Consider the following 16303-nt stretch of genomic DNA (forward strand, 5'->3'; position numbering starts at 1 on the left):
GTTTATTAAATTGGATAATAAAAAATAGTTAAATAAATCCCACTCAAGTTTAGATTTTCTCTAGATAAATCAAAACCTTTAGTCGTGTAGTGAGATTACTAGCTATAGATAATCTGGAAATATATTTTTTTGATATCACAAATCTTGAATTCTTACTTCGTGTAGCGATAAAATATGAAGTATCAGGAATTACAGTACAGTTCACAGGATCAGGGTTTCCTGGCAACCAGCGGCACTGGGCTTGAGGAAAGTTTTAAGTCTTCCTAGTCATGCAGCACTCATAGCTATGCTGTGACTCTTGTATGAATTGCATCGTTGACTTGGTCATCCGGACAGCTGAGTAATACAATAGGAGTGTACTTGAATGTATCACTAGTCTCACCTTCTAGCCGTCTAGCGCATTGACATAACATCTAGATTCATCCTGTGATTCTTCAAAGACGTTCAGACTTTGAGGACAAAATATGTGACAATGACATTGAGTCCAAAGGACTAAAGATATTTTGTTGTTGATTATTATGAAACAGAATGTGCCGGAGTTTTTGCAAGTAGAGTCAAGTAGGGCTAATGAAATAAAAAAGTGGGGCAAATTAGGTACAAACTTTAAAATGTACCAAAGGCTCAGTTTGAAAATGTTTAAAACTGTGATTATGGAAGTACATTTTTAAAGGATCTCTAAAGGTGACGTTCATTTCTTTCCAAAGGAGTTCATTTCTAATTTTATCCTGTCTTGTTTTTTGAAGACTTCTCCTAAGATAGTCGAATTCAACCGTTCTAATTTTGTTTTTTTGTAGTTCTGTCATGGACCAAGTTTCACTTCCATATGATAAAATATTCTGTATTAGACTCTTGTAGATTTTAATTTTAGTTTCTTTTGTAATATTTTTATTCCAGATTATTCCATGCAAAGTCTTGGTAGCATTTTTTGCCAAAGCAATTTTATTTTGAATGTCTCTCTCACATGTATCTATATTTGTGATTATTGATCCAAGGATCAATATTGAATAAAGTTAAAGTTAAAAGTTAAAAAGTTAAAAAAAAATCATTATCAGCCTCACAAATGTATTAAAAGAAAAGGCAGTTTTGCAGCTTGAAAAAACTTTGATATGATACTTGGTTACTTTTGTTATTGCTCTTGATAAAGAAAAAAAATATATATTTTTTTTTTATTTTTCTTTTACTCACAAAAGTGTCAGCTTCATTTTTCTCTAAATAAAAGCTGCGAATGTTGATCAGTCTATCAGTAATTAGTGTGTGAATGAGAAGGGCTATTATGATAGACTTTTAGGGATATTATGATACTCGAGAAGGGCTATTATGATATTATGTTTTTAATGAAAGAAATTGACCAAATTGATCAATTTACTACGAGGCGCGTCCATAAAGTAACTTTCCCACTCGTCCCATAGCTAGCAAACCATATGTTGCGCGAAGCTACTAAGTGTACGTGATAGAGTAATGTCCTGGCATGGCGCATGCGCTAGCGGAACTTCCCGAGTGCTCTCAGTAGCTTCGTTTCATTGGTTGAAGATGGACGTTCCTATTCCAGCTCCCGCCGCGTGAAGTGTGGTCAGTGATAAAGTTTTTGAAAGCACAGAGCATAGCACCGATTGAAATAGATCGTCAGCTGTGCCAGGTCTATGGGCAAGCAGATGGTGCGTTGCTGCTGTAGACAGTTTCCAGCAGGACGCCAAAATGTGCAAGACGAGCGCAGTGGGAGGCCAACCATCATCACAGACGACCTTGTGGAGCAACGCACCATCTGCTTGCTCATGACGTTAGGCCCATACACATACTGAAGAATTTAAAACTCGTAAAAATGTTTTTAAATGAAATGATAGGGCTCCGGGCAAAATTTACTGGCTATTTTTTACACACGGGAAAATTTTCAGGTGGCGCAATGAACCAGCACGAGTGGCATAAAGGCGGGTTTGTCTGTCTTCAATTCACGTATACCGTCAACCGGGGTTACTTTACACATTTTTTTTGCTTATTCGTTAAAATAATTGAAGATTATCAAGTTAGATACACAAATTAATTTTTATATGAATGTTCCTGGTTTGAGTAAATTTGAAAATCTAGTGGTTGTACATATGCTTTATGAGACACTTGTAAATAAATAATCACGTGTGTAAAGATGCCCCGTTTACGGGGTTACTTTACAGACATATTTACTTTGCCTTATAATCGAGTATTCTGTTCAATATGGTCCAATATTGCACTGTTTCAAGTACTGGGATTGGAAAGGTAAAACATTTCTGAACAATATTATGTGTTTCGCAATTTATTAGCCCACTACAATTAGCACAGTGGGAACAAAATATATTGGTAAATTAATGAAAATGAAATATTTTATATAAAAGTAAAGAAATGTAATAACAGTACAATAAATGGTTATATGCTGTTCATGAATGTGCTGCTACATTGTGATTTTCCTGGGGAGGTGCTGTAGGAAGCCTTTTCAGAACCTGGTGACGGTCCAACGGTTCAGGGATAGCGTCATGCTAACCACATGACTGTACTGCTACCTACTAGTTGCAGTAACCGATTCAACTGGCATTGATCCTTCAGAGCTGACGTGCCACGGATTATTTAAAATAATAATAATGATAATAATAATCTACAAGTAACGACCTTGTCTGTTTGAAAGTAATTTATTTTCCCCTATCATTGACGGGAATTGATCCTACCACCATTAATAGTGACATTATACATCATATTAAAATGAGTTTTTATTTTTAATTAGTGTCCATAAACACTTCACATCTGTGTAAAGTTGCCCCGTTCAGAGGTACATTGGTTATCATTCTTGTTTTCCCTCTCGCAGGGTAGCACATGTAACGAAAAACTGGTCAGGCAGTCATTTCCCGCGTCCGAAAGCTTCATAATTTGATACAATACTAGTCACAATTGAATGTATGAACTGAACTGTTCAGTACAACACAAAGTTTTTACACATAGAAAAAAGAGTAAAAATACTTGCCTCGTGAAATTCACCAGCAACAATGGCGTATAACAGCTTTAACAATTACACACACTTCAGACTACTACATACATGTGCTGTTGTCACACAGAATCAGTTCCACGGAGTTGCTACACATTGTCTCTAATGTGCTGCCATCTAAACATTTTTTCTAGAAATGTGTAAAGTTACCCCCCTTGTGTAAAGTATAAATACCCGGTTGACGGTATCTTGTTATCGGGGCCCAATGTAATAACATCGTCGTAGACAATCACTTACCAGGCTCTGCGCCTCGATGGCGCCCAAGAAGTACACGTGCATGCGCACGGCCACGTTGACGGGGTCATCTTTGTCTCCGGGGCGCGCCCACCGGTCGTACCGGCAAGGGGCTGTCAGCGCCTTGAGCATCTCGGAGCTCGACTTGGTGGTCCTCAGCTCTGGACATTCCCTGCACAAGGACAGCAACAATCAGTACAAGCAGCGGACTTCATATTTCAATTAAATCTGTAGCCATAAACAGCGGATCTAATCAAAATACGCCTATATTATAATTAGTACTTCCACTCACTCTGTAAAGAAACTCATTCAAATCCGCCCCCTTATTTCTCAGTCCACTGTGAGTAGAATAGAAGCGAAATTCATAGTCAAGGCAGAGGCATAAATATAATGGTAGACCGTCCACTAACAACCATTTGAAACTTTCTTCTCTCCGTTAGAAAGTCTGCATACGTTGATTTCATCAATAAAACTTCTTTCATAACACAGGACTTAAAAACTTTATCAGCAACTAAATTGTTACCATAGTAACCATAACGATAGTGTTTCTTCATAAAACAAATGAATTACTGTGTCAAAAAATATGTTGTTACAGATAATCAGGGAACGGATTTATATGGACTAAAAATATATGAAATATGTAAATATATATGTAGTTATTTTTACCAAAATATGGAATTAAATATGGATTTTTACCAAAATATGGAATTAAATATGGACTTAAAATTATAAAAAAATGACTATGTACGTTAAATATTGGTACATTTTAATCAAACTAAACAAAAAATATAATGGACGTACCTTATCTTCCAATGTAGTTTCAACAAAACACAATTTTTATTGTCTGTTACCATAACAATAGGTTACAAACATTTCTTTCAAGTGCTGAAAAGTGAATCTTCTTCTATTGTCTCTGAGGATAGATTTATACTGACTAAAAGAGCGTTCGACGTCACAAGAAGTAACTGGTACATAATTCAATTTCACAATGTCTGCTGGGGATAAGTCCAAGTTAATCTTCACTGTTGATTCACCACTCATCACAGCAACAACCTTTTGTAGTTCTTCATATCCAGGGTTTTTTGAAAGTACAGTGTCCACCTTAGCTCTTACTGCATCTGCAACTTTACCTCTACCACGATTCAGTTGTTCCACAGTACTATTTATAATTTCAAAACTTTCAGATAGTGAAAGGTGCCTATTTTGGAGACTTTTGAGCGTTTTTATGATGCATGAAAATGTATGCTGAATGTGAGCTAAGTCATTCTTCACACTTATGTCACAGGTAACTGTTTTCGCAGTATCAATTGAGACTGCATCTTCAGAGTCCAATGCAAGGAGAACATTGTTAATAGAGTCTATATGTTCGGCATAATATTCAACTGCTTCTAGCCATGTACCCCATCTAGTTAAAATTGGCTTTGGTGGCAATGGAATTTCAGGGTACATTTCTTTCAACACGTTAACTCTACTGGGAGCTTTGAGAAATACTTTTTTCACTGATGAAATCAACAAATCTACTTTAGGGAAATTGTCTCTGACCACTTCTGCCACACGATGAAATGCATGCGCCACACAAGTAAAATGAGTCAATTTAGGATATACAACAGATAATGCTTGTCCAGCTTTGACCATATAAGGGGCAGCATCGCTAATAAAGAATAACACATTATCGTACATAATACCCTTTGGCCACAGGATACCCATAGCTTCGTTGAACAGTTTAACTATAGTTTTGTTATTGCACTTTTCTAGAACATCACAATGTAAAAGAATTCGTTCAGAATATTGTTCACTTAACAAACCGATAACTACATTACCAACAAGTCTACCTTCTTTGTCGGGAGTCTCATCAATGGAAACCCAAATTGAACTATCTTTAATTTCATCTCTTATCTTCTGTATTGTCTCATCGTAGATGGATGGAGCATACGTCTTCCTAAGTGTTGACTCATCCGGGATTGTATGTTGAGTATATTTTTCAAGGAATTCCCTGAAGACCTTATTCTTTAGTTTGTAGAGAGGAATATCAGCAGAGATGAGAGAACGGCACAGGTCGATGTTAAACTCAGATCTTACATTCGATGTTGTTGGTTGTGTTAAAAACAATTGTCTCTGCTTGGAATTTAGTTGTTTGTTGGCCTGATGTTTACTAGTTGTAATGTGTTGTTGCACCAGGAACTTTTGTGTAGATGATACTGCACACTGACACAAATTACAAAATAATATTTTATTGTCAGTTGATAAACCATCTTCTTTAAATTCTGAAATGTAACTTGTTAGTTTTGATTTTAAATTGACTGAATGACGTACTTTTGGCATATTTACCGTCTTTATAGTATGATTTACAAAACTGAACCTATGTGTACTCTGACTGGCATTTAACTGTTGAGCTGCACAACTGAAGTCTGTTAAAAATTTTAAATTAAATTAATACAGTTTTGTAACTTACTTTCCCATTGTTGATAGGACTGCTAATTTTCAAATAACTCTGATGTTAAAGGGATTACTGAACATGTGTTTAAATCTCTATTGTTGAAATGTATTTTTAAAAGTTAATGGAATTTTGTTTTGTTTTATTGTTAAACCTAATATAATATGGACTGTTTTATATGAAATATGGAAAATATATGGAAATTAACGAAAATATGTACTAAACTCTAAAATATGGAAAAATATGGAAAATAAAAGTAGGATTTTTCAACCCTACACATTGTGAAACATAAAGATAATGCAAAATATAAATTATATTAGCTTTATAAGTAAATATGTATTTACATATAAATCCTTTCCCTGCAGATAATATTATTACAACTTATCTCCGTTAGGAAGTCTGCATACTCCTTGTTGTGTACGTCTTTTGTCACCAAATCCTATCATCATCAGAATCTCAGTCCTATCATTTTCTGTTAAGAACATCCTGATTTATGTTGATTTCATCAGTAAAACTGCTTTCATAACACAGGACTAACAAACTTTATCAAGCAACTAAATTGTTACCATAGCAACCATAACGATAGTGCTTCTTCATAAAACAAGTGAATTACTGCATTAAAAAAGTGTGCTGTTACAGATAATATTATTACAAAACTATAGGAGTCATTTAAGAATATCCTCTATGACTTCATACATCTCACTAGTATTCGCAAAAATATTTTATTTCCACGAAATATATTACTTTCTAAATACAAGGTTTTTGAGCAATATGACCAAACTTTCTTGATTAAATTGTAATCCCAATTATGCACTACTTTTGCAAAACCCTGGATATGTAGGCTACAAGCTTATGTTCAGTATTATACATATAGGCTACGCACACATATATATAGAGTGAAACGTAAGTACGGTCATTAATTTCAGGGGGTTACTCTTTGAGATATTTTAAACAAAAAAGTTTAAAACAATTTTGCTCGTTTTCGATTCCTTTTCGAGATAAAAACTATTTTATATGAGACATTTCGTAGCGTTTTTTGGGAAAGCCATTGATTTAATTCCCAATATGTTCAGTCAATTTAAGACAGCAGTGTATTATGATAATAAATGATTGAAAGATTTTAGTTTTGTCCTTTAAATGTGCAGAAATTTGATCCGAACAAATGTAACTTTTCGTTCTGAAAAGGAATTTTAAAATGTTACATTTTTTCGTATAAAATTTCTGCACGTTTAAAGGACAAAACTAAAATTCTTTCGATCATCTATCATCATAGTACACTGCTGTCTTAAATTGACTGAGAACATTGGAAATTAAATCAATGACTTTCCCAAAACACGCTAAGGAAAATGTTTCATACAAAACAATTTTTATCTTGGAAAAAAGTAAAAACGAGAAAAATTGTATTAAACGTTTTTGTTTGAAACCCCCTGAAATTAATAACATTGCTTATGGTTCACCCTGTTTATATAGGGCTTTCATTTCAAACCTACCCAGTCTAATTAACTTATTATTTCAATTAAATTTAATTTAAACAAAAAAACACGTCGATTTAGATACTAAGGGAAGTTTAAAACCAGCGTTAATTGTATTTAGGTTACACCCCCTCGCCTCCAACCCCCTTTGAAATTTCAAATGGCAGCTCTAAATTATGATACTCAAATTTGAAAGAGTATTCAATTGTTTATACATCTCTTTCATTTATTTCACATCTTTTGTTTTCTATCGTCGCCTGGCAACCTGGATTGATGTTATTGTCGATTAGAGCTGAAGAGAATAAAACTACAAAACCGAAGTTTGGATTTACGTTATTTATGTATGGTTAGGAGTTCCGAAATAGGCAGTATTACTGATGTCCCCCCCCCCAATAAGTGGCCTGTATGCGCTCTCCAAAATCGTATTTCTTCATATAGAATAATACAACCTTGACTATATTTCTTAAACGAGAAACTAGAAATACAGAACGTTCAATATAAAAGAGCATTACGTTGAAAATGATCTGCCTATTGCGTGTTGCTTGGTTACTAATTATGACGTATTATAACATAAGAATATAAATGCTACTACAAACAAAATATAGGTCCTACACATGGTTATGTTACTGTTCTTCAAAAATTCTGCCCTCTTTTAAATTGAACGCATTGTACGCTACATAGCATTACGAAATCTCTGCGCACTTCATGCATGACACGTTGGTACTCCGGTTCAAGCCCCGACAAGGCTGTACTGCCCGCAGCTGTTTGCCTGGCCGCGTGGTCAAGTTCCGCCAGCCACTTGTCTCAGCAGTTATTTTAAGAAAGTGACAGTCATTTTATTGGCTGGCCAATGCGCGCCGTGGCGGCCTCTGTCAACTCAATCCGCTCTGACACTGATGATGTAAACAAATGCACGTGGTGGTATCACGCGAGGCAGCACTGTCGTTGGTCAAATACGTGATTCAAATCAGCAGTTAAATAAAATTACCGTTTGTAGTGAATTTCCCAACGAGTTATAATACTAGTAAAAACGTTGGTATTTCCTTAAACTATAATTCAAAAGATATAACGTAAATAAAATAATGTAGACCCCTAATACACACCGAAATGAAAGGGATAAGAACTTGCGTCTTATATAAGAGTATTTCACAAGCAATAAATAAACAAAAAGAAGATAACATGATATATATATATATATATATTACTATTAAATAAGATATTTAAGGGAACATTCCACTGCAAATGATAACTTTTTCCCCACTAATTTGTTTTCAACCAAATTTTGAGAACATGTTTACTATGTAAAAGACTAACAAAATACAAATTTTGATTTTGAATTCCTATTTTTCTCTACTTTTTTTAGGAACATTTTAAAACTTGAGTTTTTAAGGGGAGGCAGAGGTGAAATTTTCGAAGAAAACTGAAGAAAAAATGAAAATTTGTTTTTTTTTTTTTTTTTCCAGTTTTATTATCTTTATTTTCATATTCCGATGTTAGTTTTTGGTTTTGTGCCCTTTAAAAGTATGAAATTAAAACCAAGATATCTGTATTACTATATTATTCCCACAATAAACTAATACTTATCATTATTTATATACCTTCTCTGAACATATAAATAAGAAGAACTATTGAAAATTTCTTACAATATGGTGCATGGAGCATTTTATATCAAACGATATAAAGTTTTATAAATTTATTAATATTTACAGAACTATTGTACTTAGAAAGTTGAAACTTGGTATGTCCATTACTAATAACATACTTAGTATCCTTGATCAATTTCAAACAAATCGAATAAATTTTGTGGATTTTGAAATATTCACCTCTGCCTCCCCTTAATAGAAGATCTCAATTTTTAAACTTACTTTTTTATGGTTACATTCACAAGCCATAGAGAAACTTTTCTATGCATTTATTTTATTAAATATCTCATTTATTCACTTTCAGAATTTTTTTTGAAAATGTTATTTTTCTATCAATCATGAAAAAAAAATCAATAAAATAAACTAGCAGCATTTCTTACAAAATAAATGCATAGAAATATGCAGCTACCTCATAAATAGCTACTTGCAATAAAAATTTCATCCAGACTGATTAATATTTAGCATAAAAAAGTTGGTGTTGATTCAAGAAAAATAAACTTACGGAAAAATAGATTTGAAAGTAAAATGAATATTTATGTAACACACAAAACTCTCCTCCGCTACATTCATCTAGTAATGCCAGGGAGTCAACTTTAGAACAAAAAATTAGTCTACTAGTTTTGTAATCAGAAATTTGTAAAAAAAGAATTCTTTGTCGAAAAAAATAATTTTGACAGATATTTAAATGTCACGCCCCCTTACAGGCTTAATAAAAAAATTAAACATATTTTGTAATCAGAATTAAACTAAATCCATTTGGAGTATGAAAATATACATTTTAAAGAAGCGAAATAGCCAATTTCGGAGGAAATAGTCTATTCCTTTGACACGTTCCTGCTCTCACAACACTAAATTCAGTTTTTTAACACTGTCTTTAAAAATAGATAAGAATTTAATTATTCTTTGTCTAATGTATTGGAATATACATAGAATTAACCTATGTTGAAATACAGATACTTTATCTATCTTGCCTACAATTTCACCAACTTCCTTCCATAACATTTCCTTTATATGATATCTGTGTATTTTTAAACACATCGCACAGGGCGGGATGATTGGAAACATGGTTTATTAAAGTTTCCTAATTTATTTGTGACAAATTGCTAAATACACGATATTTTACAGCCATTTGTGATATCTTCATTCGTTTGTTTTCTAAATGAACAACGATCATTGCTGTAAATTTGAAACCAAGTCAATAAGAAACCAGCTCAATGAGGATTCCACGCTAAGAAAGAAAAATTGGTTTTATGGGCCTTGCCTAGTACATTGTAGAAGTTATGTAGCCGTTTCTATGGCAACTGGTCATTTGATGGAACAGCCCCATATGCTCAATGCTTTTTTCTTAACGTGAAATCCTATCGGCCATAGCGGAACCATAGCTTAGAATTCAGTAATACTGCTAGAAGCTTTCTTCATGATTTCTTAATTTTTAACCAACATTTTGACATGAATAGGTCTGTAAGCTCAGTTCAGTGCTATGTCGCGACGCTGTTATTCCCGGCGTGACTCCTCCTCTTTGCTTACATCTTAGAAAGTGAAAGCTCTATAAAGTCTAGGTAGGTAGTATCGTTCGCCATTTTTGTTCTTACGTTGCCGAGCTACCATACGAGGAATTTATTTGCAATACCGTTAAATATTATCATGTCGTAGCTCCTATGATAATAAATCAAATGCACTGTAATTCAGCAAATAAATGAGCGGCAAATAACGTCTTCCCGTGCTTTCTGCGAACGCCAACGAAAGAGCCAAAATGGCGGGCGATTATATTAAGTATTCATCGAACCATAAGAAATGAATAACGTCTTCATCAGCGAATCACAAGACGCACACGTTTAAATGTAGCCGACCTGCAACGCAATTGGCTGCCGGAAATTAGAGCGACGGGACTATAGGATACCATCCCAGAAAATCAACCGACATATTTTCAGGTCAGTTTTGTCGAGCCTTCAATTTCTATTCCAATGAAGTAAATGGATATCAACAGACAAAGAATCAATGTATCCAACGTGGTCTCAAGTTCGACAATCCCGATACAGATTGCCCCGAATTTTTTTTTTTTTTTTTTTTTTTTTTTTGATAACTTAAGCTCCATTTACTTATTCAAAACCTTCTTTTTATGTACCGGTACTGTGTAACCCAGTTTTTGTCCAATAACGCTCCAGGTTATTAGTCTTCAGTCGCTGCAATGTTTTGCAATCGAATTTGTTTCCAACTTTATTGTTCAAATCCTTACCTCTTATCAACTGTCTGCCATGTTCTGTGATGTTGCCATATTTCATTAAACATAACGTTCAAGAGGCCTGTAATGTTTTTAAGTTTATGGTGTTGTTTGTTGCTTGATTTACAACGGCGTAAACTCTGGAAATGCTTGCAGTTTATGCCACAGTCATAACTATCTGCAAAAGGCCTGCAGTAGCTGTATTTGCTCCCTGGCAATCACAAGAGAATATTGTGAAACGAAAGCTAAGCTGTCTAAGCCAAAAAATGTCGAATCCCCTAAGTTCTAACCACAATCATAACTTGTTCAGACTCCCTTATTTCATTCAACCTTCTTCCCCTTCTTTATGCTTCTCTACTTTCTGGCATCTCAGCGTCTTATTTGCAGTGTATTATAGTGATTTCTCTTGGTCACGCTTTTCGATCAGCTGGCGCATTTAGAGACGAAATGAACAGCGGTGCTTCTTCCTTCTTTCACGTTCCTTCTTGAACTTCTCTATTTTTCGTACATTTTTTGTTCCCTTTCTCCCATCTTCTCTTTATACCTCCTGTTATTTCTTCTATATTTGTTTTTCTTCTTCTGTCTCTTTCCTACTTCTTCCCTAGATTTCCTTCTTCGTTCTTTTTCCTACTTTTTCTCTACATTTCCTTCGTTTTTCCTACTTCTTCCCTAGATTTCCTTCTTCTGTCTTTTCTTACTTCCTTCCTAGATCTCCTTCTTCTGTTCGTTTCCTACTTCTGCCCTAGATTTCCTTCTTCTATCTTTTTCCTACTTCCCTAGCTTTCCTTCTTCTGTCCTTTTCCTACTTCTTCCCTAGATTTCCTTCATCGTTCTTTTCCTACTTCTCCTCTAGATTTATTTCTTCTGTTTTTCCTACTTCTGCCCTAGATTTCCTTCTTCTGTCTTTTTCATACTTCTTCCCTACATTTCCTTCTTCGTTCTTTTCCTACTTCTGCCCTAGATTTCCTTCTTCTGTATTTTTCCTACTTCTACCCTAGATTTATTTCTTCTGTCTTTTACTACTTCTGCCCTAGATTTCCTTCTTCTGTCTTTCCTACTTCTTCCCTAGATCCTTCTTCTGTCTTTTTCCTACTTCTGCCCTAGATTTCTTTTTTCTGTCTTTTTCCTACTTCTGCCCTAGATTTCTTTCTTCTGTCTTTTCCTGCTTCTGCCCTAGATTTCCTTCTTCTGTCTTCTTCCTACTTCTTCCCTAGATTTCCTTCTTCGTTCTTTTCCTACTTCTCCCCTAGGTTTCCTTCTTCGTTCTTTTTCCTACTTCTTCCTTAGATTTCCTTCTTCGTTTTTTCCTACTTCTCCCCTAGATTTCCTTCTTCGTTCTTTTCCTACTTCTGCCCTAGATTTCCTTCTTCGTTCTTTTCCTACTTCTTCCCTAGATTTCCTTCTTCCGTCTTTTCTTATTTCTGCGCGACATTTCCTTTTTCTGTGTTTTCTTACTTCTGTCGTAGCTTTCTTCTGTTTTTATTTCCTCCTTCTGTATTTCGTCTCCTTCTGTATTTTTCTTATTTCTGGCTTAAATTTCCTTCTTTACTTCTGTCTTTTTCTATTTATGTCCTCGCTTCATTCTTCAAGAATTATCGGTTTCTTTCCGTTTACATTACGTGTAAGCGAACCACTGAAGCACGGTCTAATGTACATACTCGTACTTTGGAATATTTTTAAATTTTAAATGTCGATTTTTGCGAATTTAAAAAATTGATTAGGTACCCTACATTTATTTATATGTATAGTTACTTTATTTAATTTGTGAAAAATTAATAATATATATTTATGTAAATCGTAAAATTTATTTAAAAAAAACTGTCAAACATCTTGCTAACGGGTGCTAACTTTTGAATAATAGTTAAAAGGAAATGAATTATAAACAGTAATATCATTCGAAATATTATAATAATCCGTGGCGCTACAGCCCGTGAAGGGCCTAGACCGATCAGCCGGCTGCTGGCCTCACGCCTACATGCCGACGATCATCCAACCAGAATGGAGGTATCGTGTGGTTAGCACGATGACCTCCCCAGCCGTTATAGCTGGTATTCGCAACCGGATTTCGCTACCTATCGTAGCTCCCCAAGTGCATCACGATGCTGGGTGGACACCGGCCCCATACACTGGCCGAAATTTCATGAGAAAATTTATTTTCCCATGAGGACTCGAACCAGCACGCATTCCGTAACGCGAGTCCTAGGCAGGATGCCTTAGACCACGACGCCACGGCGTGGGACCGAAATATTATAAGGGAACTAAATTGTTGGAAGGCGGGTGAAACGGGTAACAGTAATGCATCGTGAAAATGTCCAGAACAATAAAATTACAATAATTCTACAATAATTTAGGCATTGTCTGGAAAAAATAACTTAACTGTAAAATATTGAATATGATATACAAAGTGTCAAATATTTCAGATCTGATATAACAGCAATGCGCAGAACGACATTCAAGTTTTTCTAGAGAGCGCTGTGTTCGCTGGAGGTAAATAATATTTTGTCAGAGGGAAAATGTGTTGCTAAGAATTCGATATATGCTGGAAACGGAAAAACGACGTAACATACATCGATTTGTTACTCCAGATTCAATTTATAGGCCGCGAAATAGTTAAGAAAATCGTTCAACTACGGAATTGATAAACAAAATGGCGTAGCAGAGCCTTAGGTATGTGGAATAAGGATTCCGCCTTGGCCTGCTTTTATCGCGGAACAATAGCAACAAACCACAGCCAGCACGACCTCTGGTTCGCTGCCAGGCACGTGCTTCTTCAATCTGGCGAGGTTATCAGGCCTGGACACGTGCAAATGCGCGAGGGAACAGCCCCAGGTGGTAGCCTATTGACTTCTAATCAACAAAACTATAGGGCCTATCTCCAGAAAAGTCAAGTTCTGGCTAAAGCAAACCCGTTCCACAATACCTTCACAATAATTATCGCGCATTTGTTTACTGGAAACAATGTGTAGTATCGTCAGAAAGTGATAGCCTATTGAGTTTGTCAGAATATTTATTTTGTATCACCTAACCAGGAATTATACTTACAGAGGTGTGAAAATTATTAGAATAATCTTAATTTTAAAGGCTTTTAATAGTCCCTTCACAAATGTTCATTGAATTGATGAATATTGGTATATAATATTACTATACTGATGTAGGATATATTTACTACTAACAATGCCGGAAAGCATTGTTGTACATTGGTATTTTTCTTATTTTACAATTGTTATGGGAATTCAGAAATTATTATATTATGTTGGCGGAATTGGAAACATCAAAAATTAATTAAGAAATGCTTTAAACAAATTGTTCTTTGCGTTTACATTGTTATGAAGGTTCAAATGAACGTATACATCTGTTTTGTGCATATAATTTTTTGCTTCCAATTCCGCCAACATAATATAATAATTTCTGAATAACAATTGTAAAATAAGAAAAACAGCAATGTACAACAATGCTTTCCGGCATTGTTAGTAGTAAATATATCCTACATCAGTATAGTAATATATACCAATATTCATCAATTCAATTAATATTTGTGAAGGAACTATTAAAAAACCTTTAAAATTAAGATTATTCTAATAATTTTCACACCTCTGTAACTAGTGGCTTGTGCAGCAAATGCTGCTGCAAACTAAGTTCATTAGACGTTCAAATAATAATTTTTCAGATTTATTTTCAATGAAGAATATTGGCTTTTTTATATTTATTTGCTTCCATAATAATGAAACATATTCCCTCCGAATGAATTTTTTTAGGCCAAATACTTTTTCTTGAACCTATCCAACTTCAGTTTTTGAGTTTCAATGCGAAAACGCAAGTATCAATGTCAGGATGATAGCAGTAGCTATTTCAGGTCATTGTGGATTGTAGGCAAAAGTTAAAAAAAAGTCAGGTTTGCTAAGCTTTCGAACAATAGCATTTTCGTATAGCTGCTGCATGTAGAACTTGAAATGTAGAGCGTAAAATCATTTTATCCTATTAAGAGATCTTGCTGAAATGATCTGAAGACTACAAAATTTTCTAGGCCTCTTATTTTATCAGTAAGTAATACCTTTTTATCTTTCCTTAGGAACTGCAATTTTTGCGCTCTCTCGAGCCAATACTGAAGACAATGACACATATCAATATCTACACTACACCGCCATTAAGTATATGAAAAAGACCCAACCCCACTGGGTTAATAAGTATAAAAATATTTGATTTTTAATAACAATATTATTATGTTATTTAAGTTTTGTAGTTATATATAGCAGTCACTCAGTAAATTATAGAAATGAAGATCTAAATTAAGATATTCTCTACATTTACTTACATAACCTCAAAACGTTTCACTTTCATGTCATCAATATAGCATCAATATTAGGTATAATTAATGAAAAATATACGCATCATGATATTAACTATAATAATATTTAATTTCTAATGGTAATAATGTCATCAAACCACCTCAAGTTTCGTAGGTTTGAATATCCAATACACAGCTGTACTCAGAAAATTATACACTGCAGAATCAGTTTTTAATAACAAATTGAATTGAGCTCTAAATATGTCGGCAATCCTGCAGGTCATGGCCTTCGTGTAATAGCCTATTGTTTATTGTAGTGTGTGTTTTGTTCGGAAATTCAGTCAAGTCGGCCGTGATTCGATAAAATTAGTTCTCAAAACTGACAACAGATGGATTTTGGAAAATAGGAAAATTTACATTTCACTAAAAACTACTACTTTTCCGAAAAACTTTGGATGCCAGGCATGAAAATGAGGGGTCACTCATTAAAATACGTTCAGCCGTTTTCCCGTAATTTCCATTACCAGTTCAAATTATATATATATATATGTATATATATATATATATATGGATGGACGGATGGATGGATGGATGGATGGATGGATGGATGGATGGATGGATGGATGGATGGATGGATGGATGGATGGATGGATGGATGGATGGATGGATGGATGGATGGATGGATGGATGGATGGATGGATGGATGGATGGATGGATGGATGGATGGATGGATGGATGGATGGATGGATGGATGGATGGATGGATGGATGGATGGATGGATGGATGGATGGATGGATGGATGGATGGATGGATGGATGGATGGATGGATGGATGGATGGATGGATGGATGGATGGATGGATGGATGGATGGATGGATGGATGGATGGATGGATGGATGGATGGATGGATGGATGGATGGATGGATGGATGGATGGATGGATGGATGGATGGATGGATGGATGGATGGATGGATGGATGGATGGATGGATGGATGGATGGATGGATGGATG

The 16303-nt window shown here is 34.8% G+C and overlaps 1 protein-coding gene across 1 annotated transcript in view; it reads right to left on the reverse strand.

The window, feature by feature from the left end:
- LOC138712401 (pH-sensitive chloride channel 2-like) overlaps nt 1–16303 on the reverse strand; it is a 99698-nt gene that overhangs the window by 33749 nt on the left and 49646 nt on the right. Inside the window, exon 2 of the mRNA XM_069844171.1 lies at nt 3242–3410. Coding sequence (XP_069700272.1) covers nt 3242–3410 — 169 coding nt within the window. The remainder of the gene's footprint in view (nt 1–3241; nt 3411–16303) is intronic.

This window comes from Periplaneta americana, chromosome 2, assembly GCF_040183065.1.
Source record: "Periplaneta americana isolate PAMFEO1 chromosome 2, P.americana_PAMFEO1_priV1, whole genome shotgun sequence".
Lineage (NCBI taxonomy): Eukaryota > Metazoa > Arthropoda > Insecta > Blattodea > Blattidae > Periplaneta > Periplaneta americana.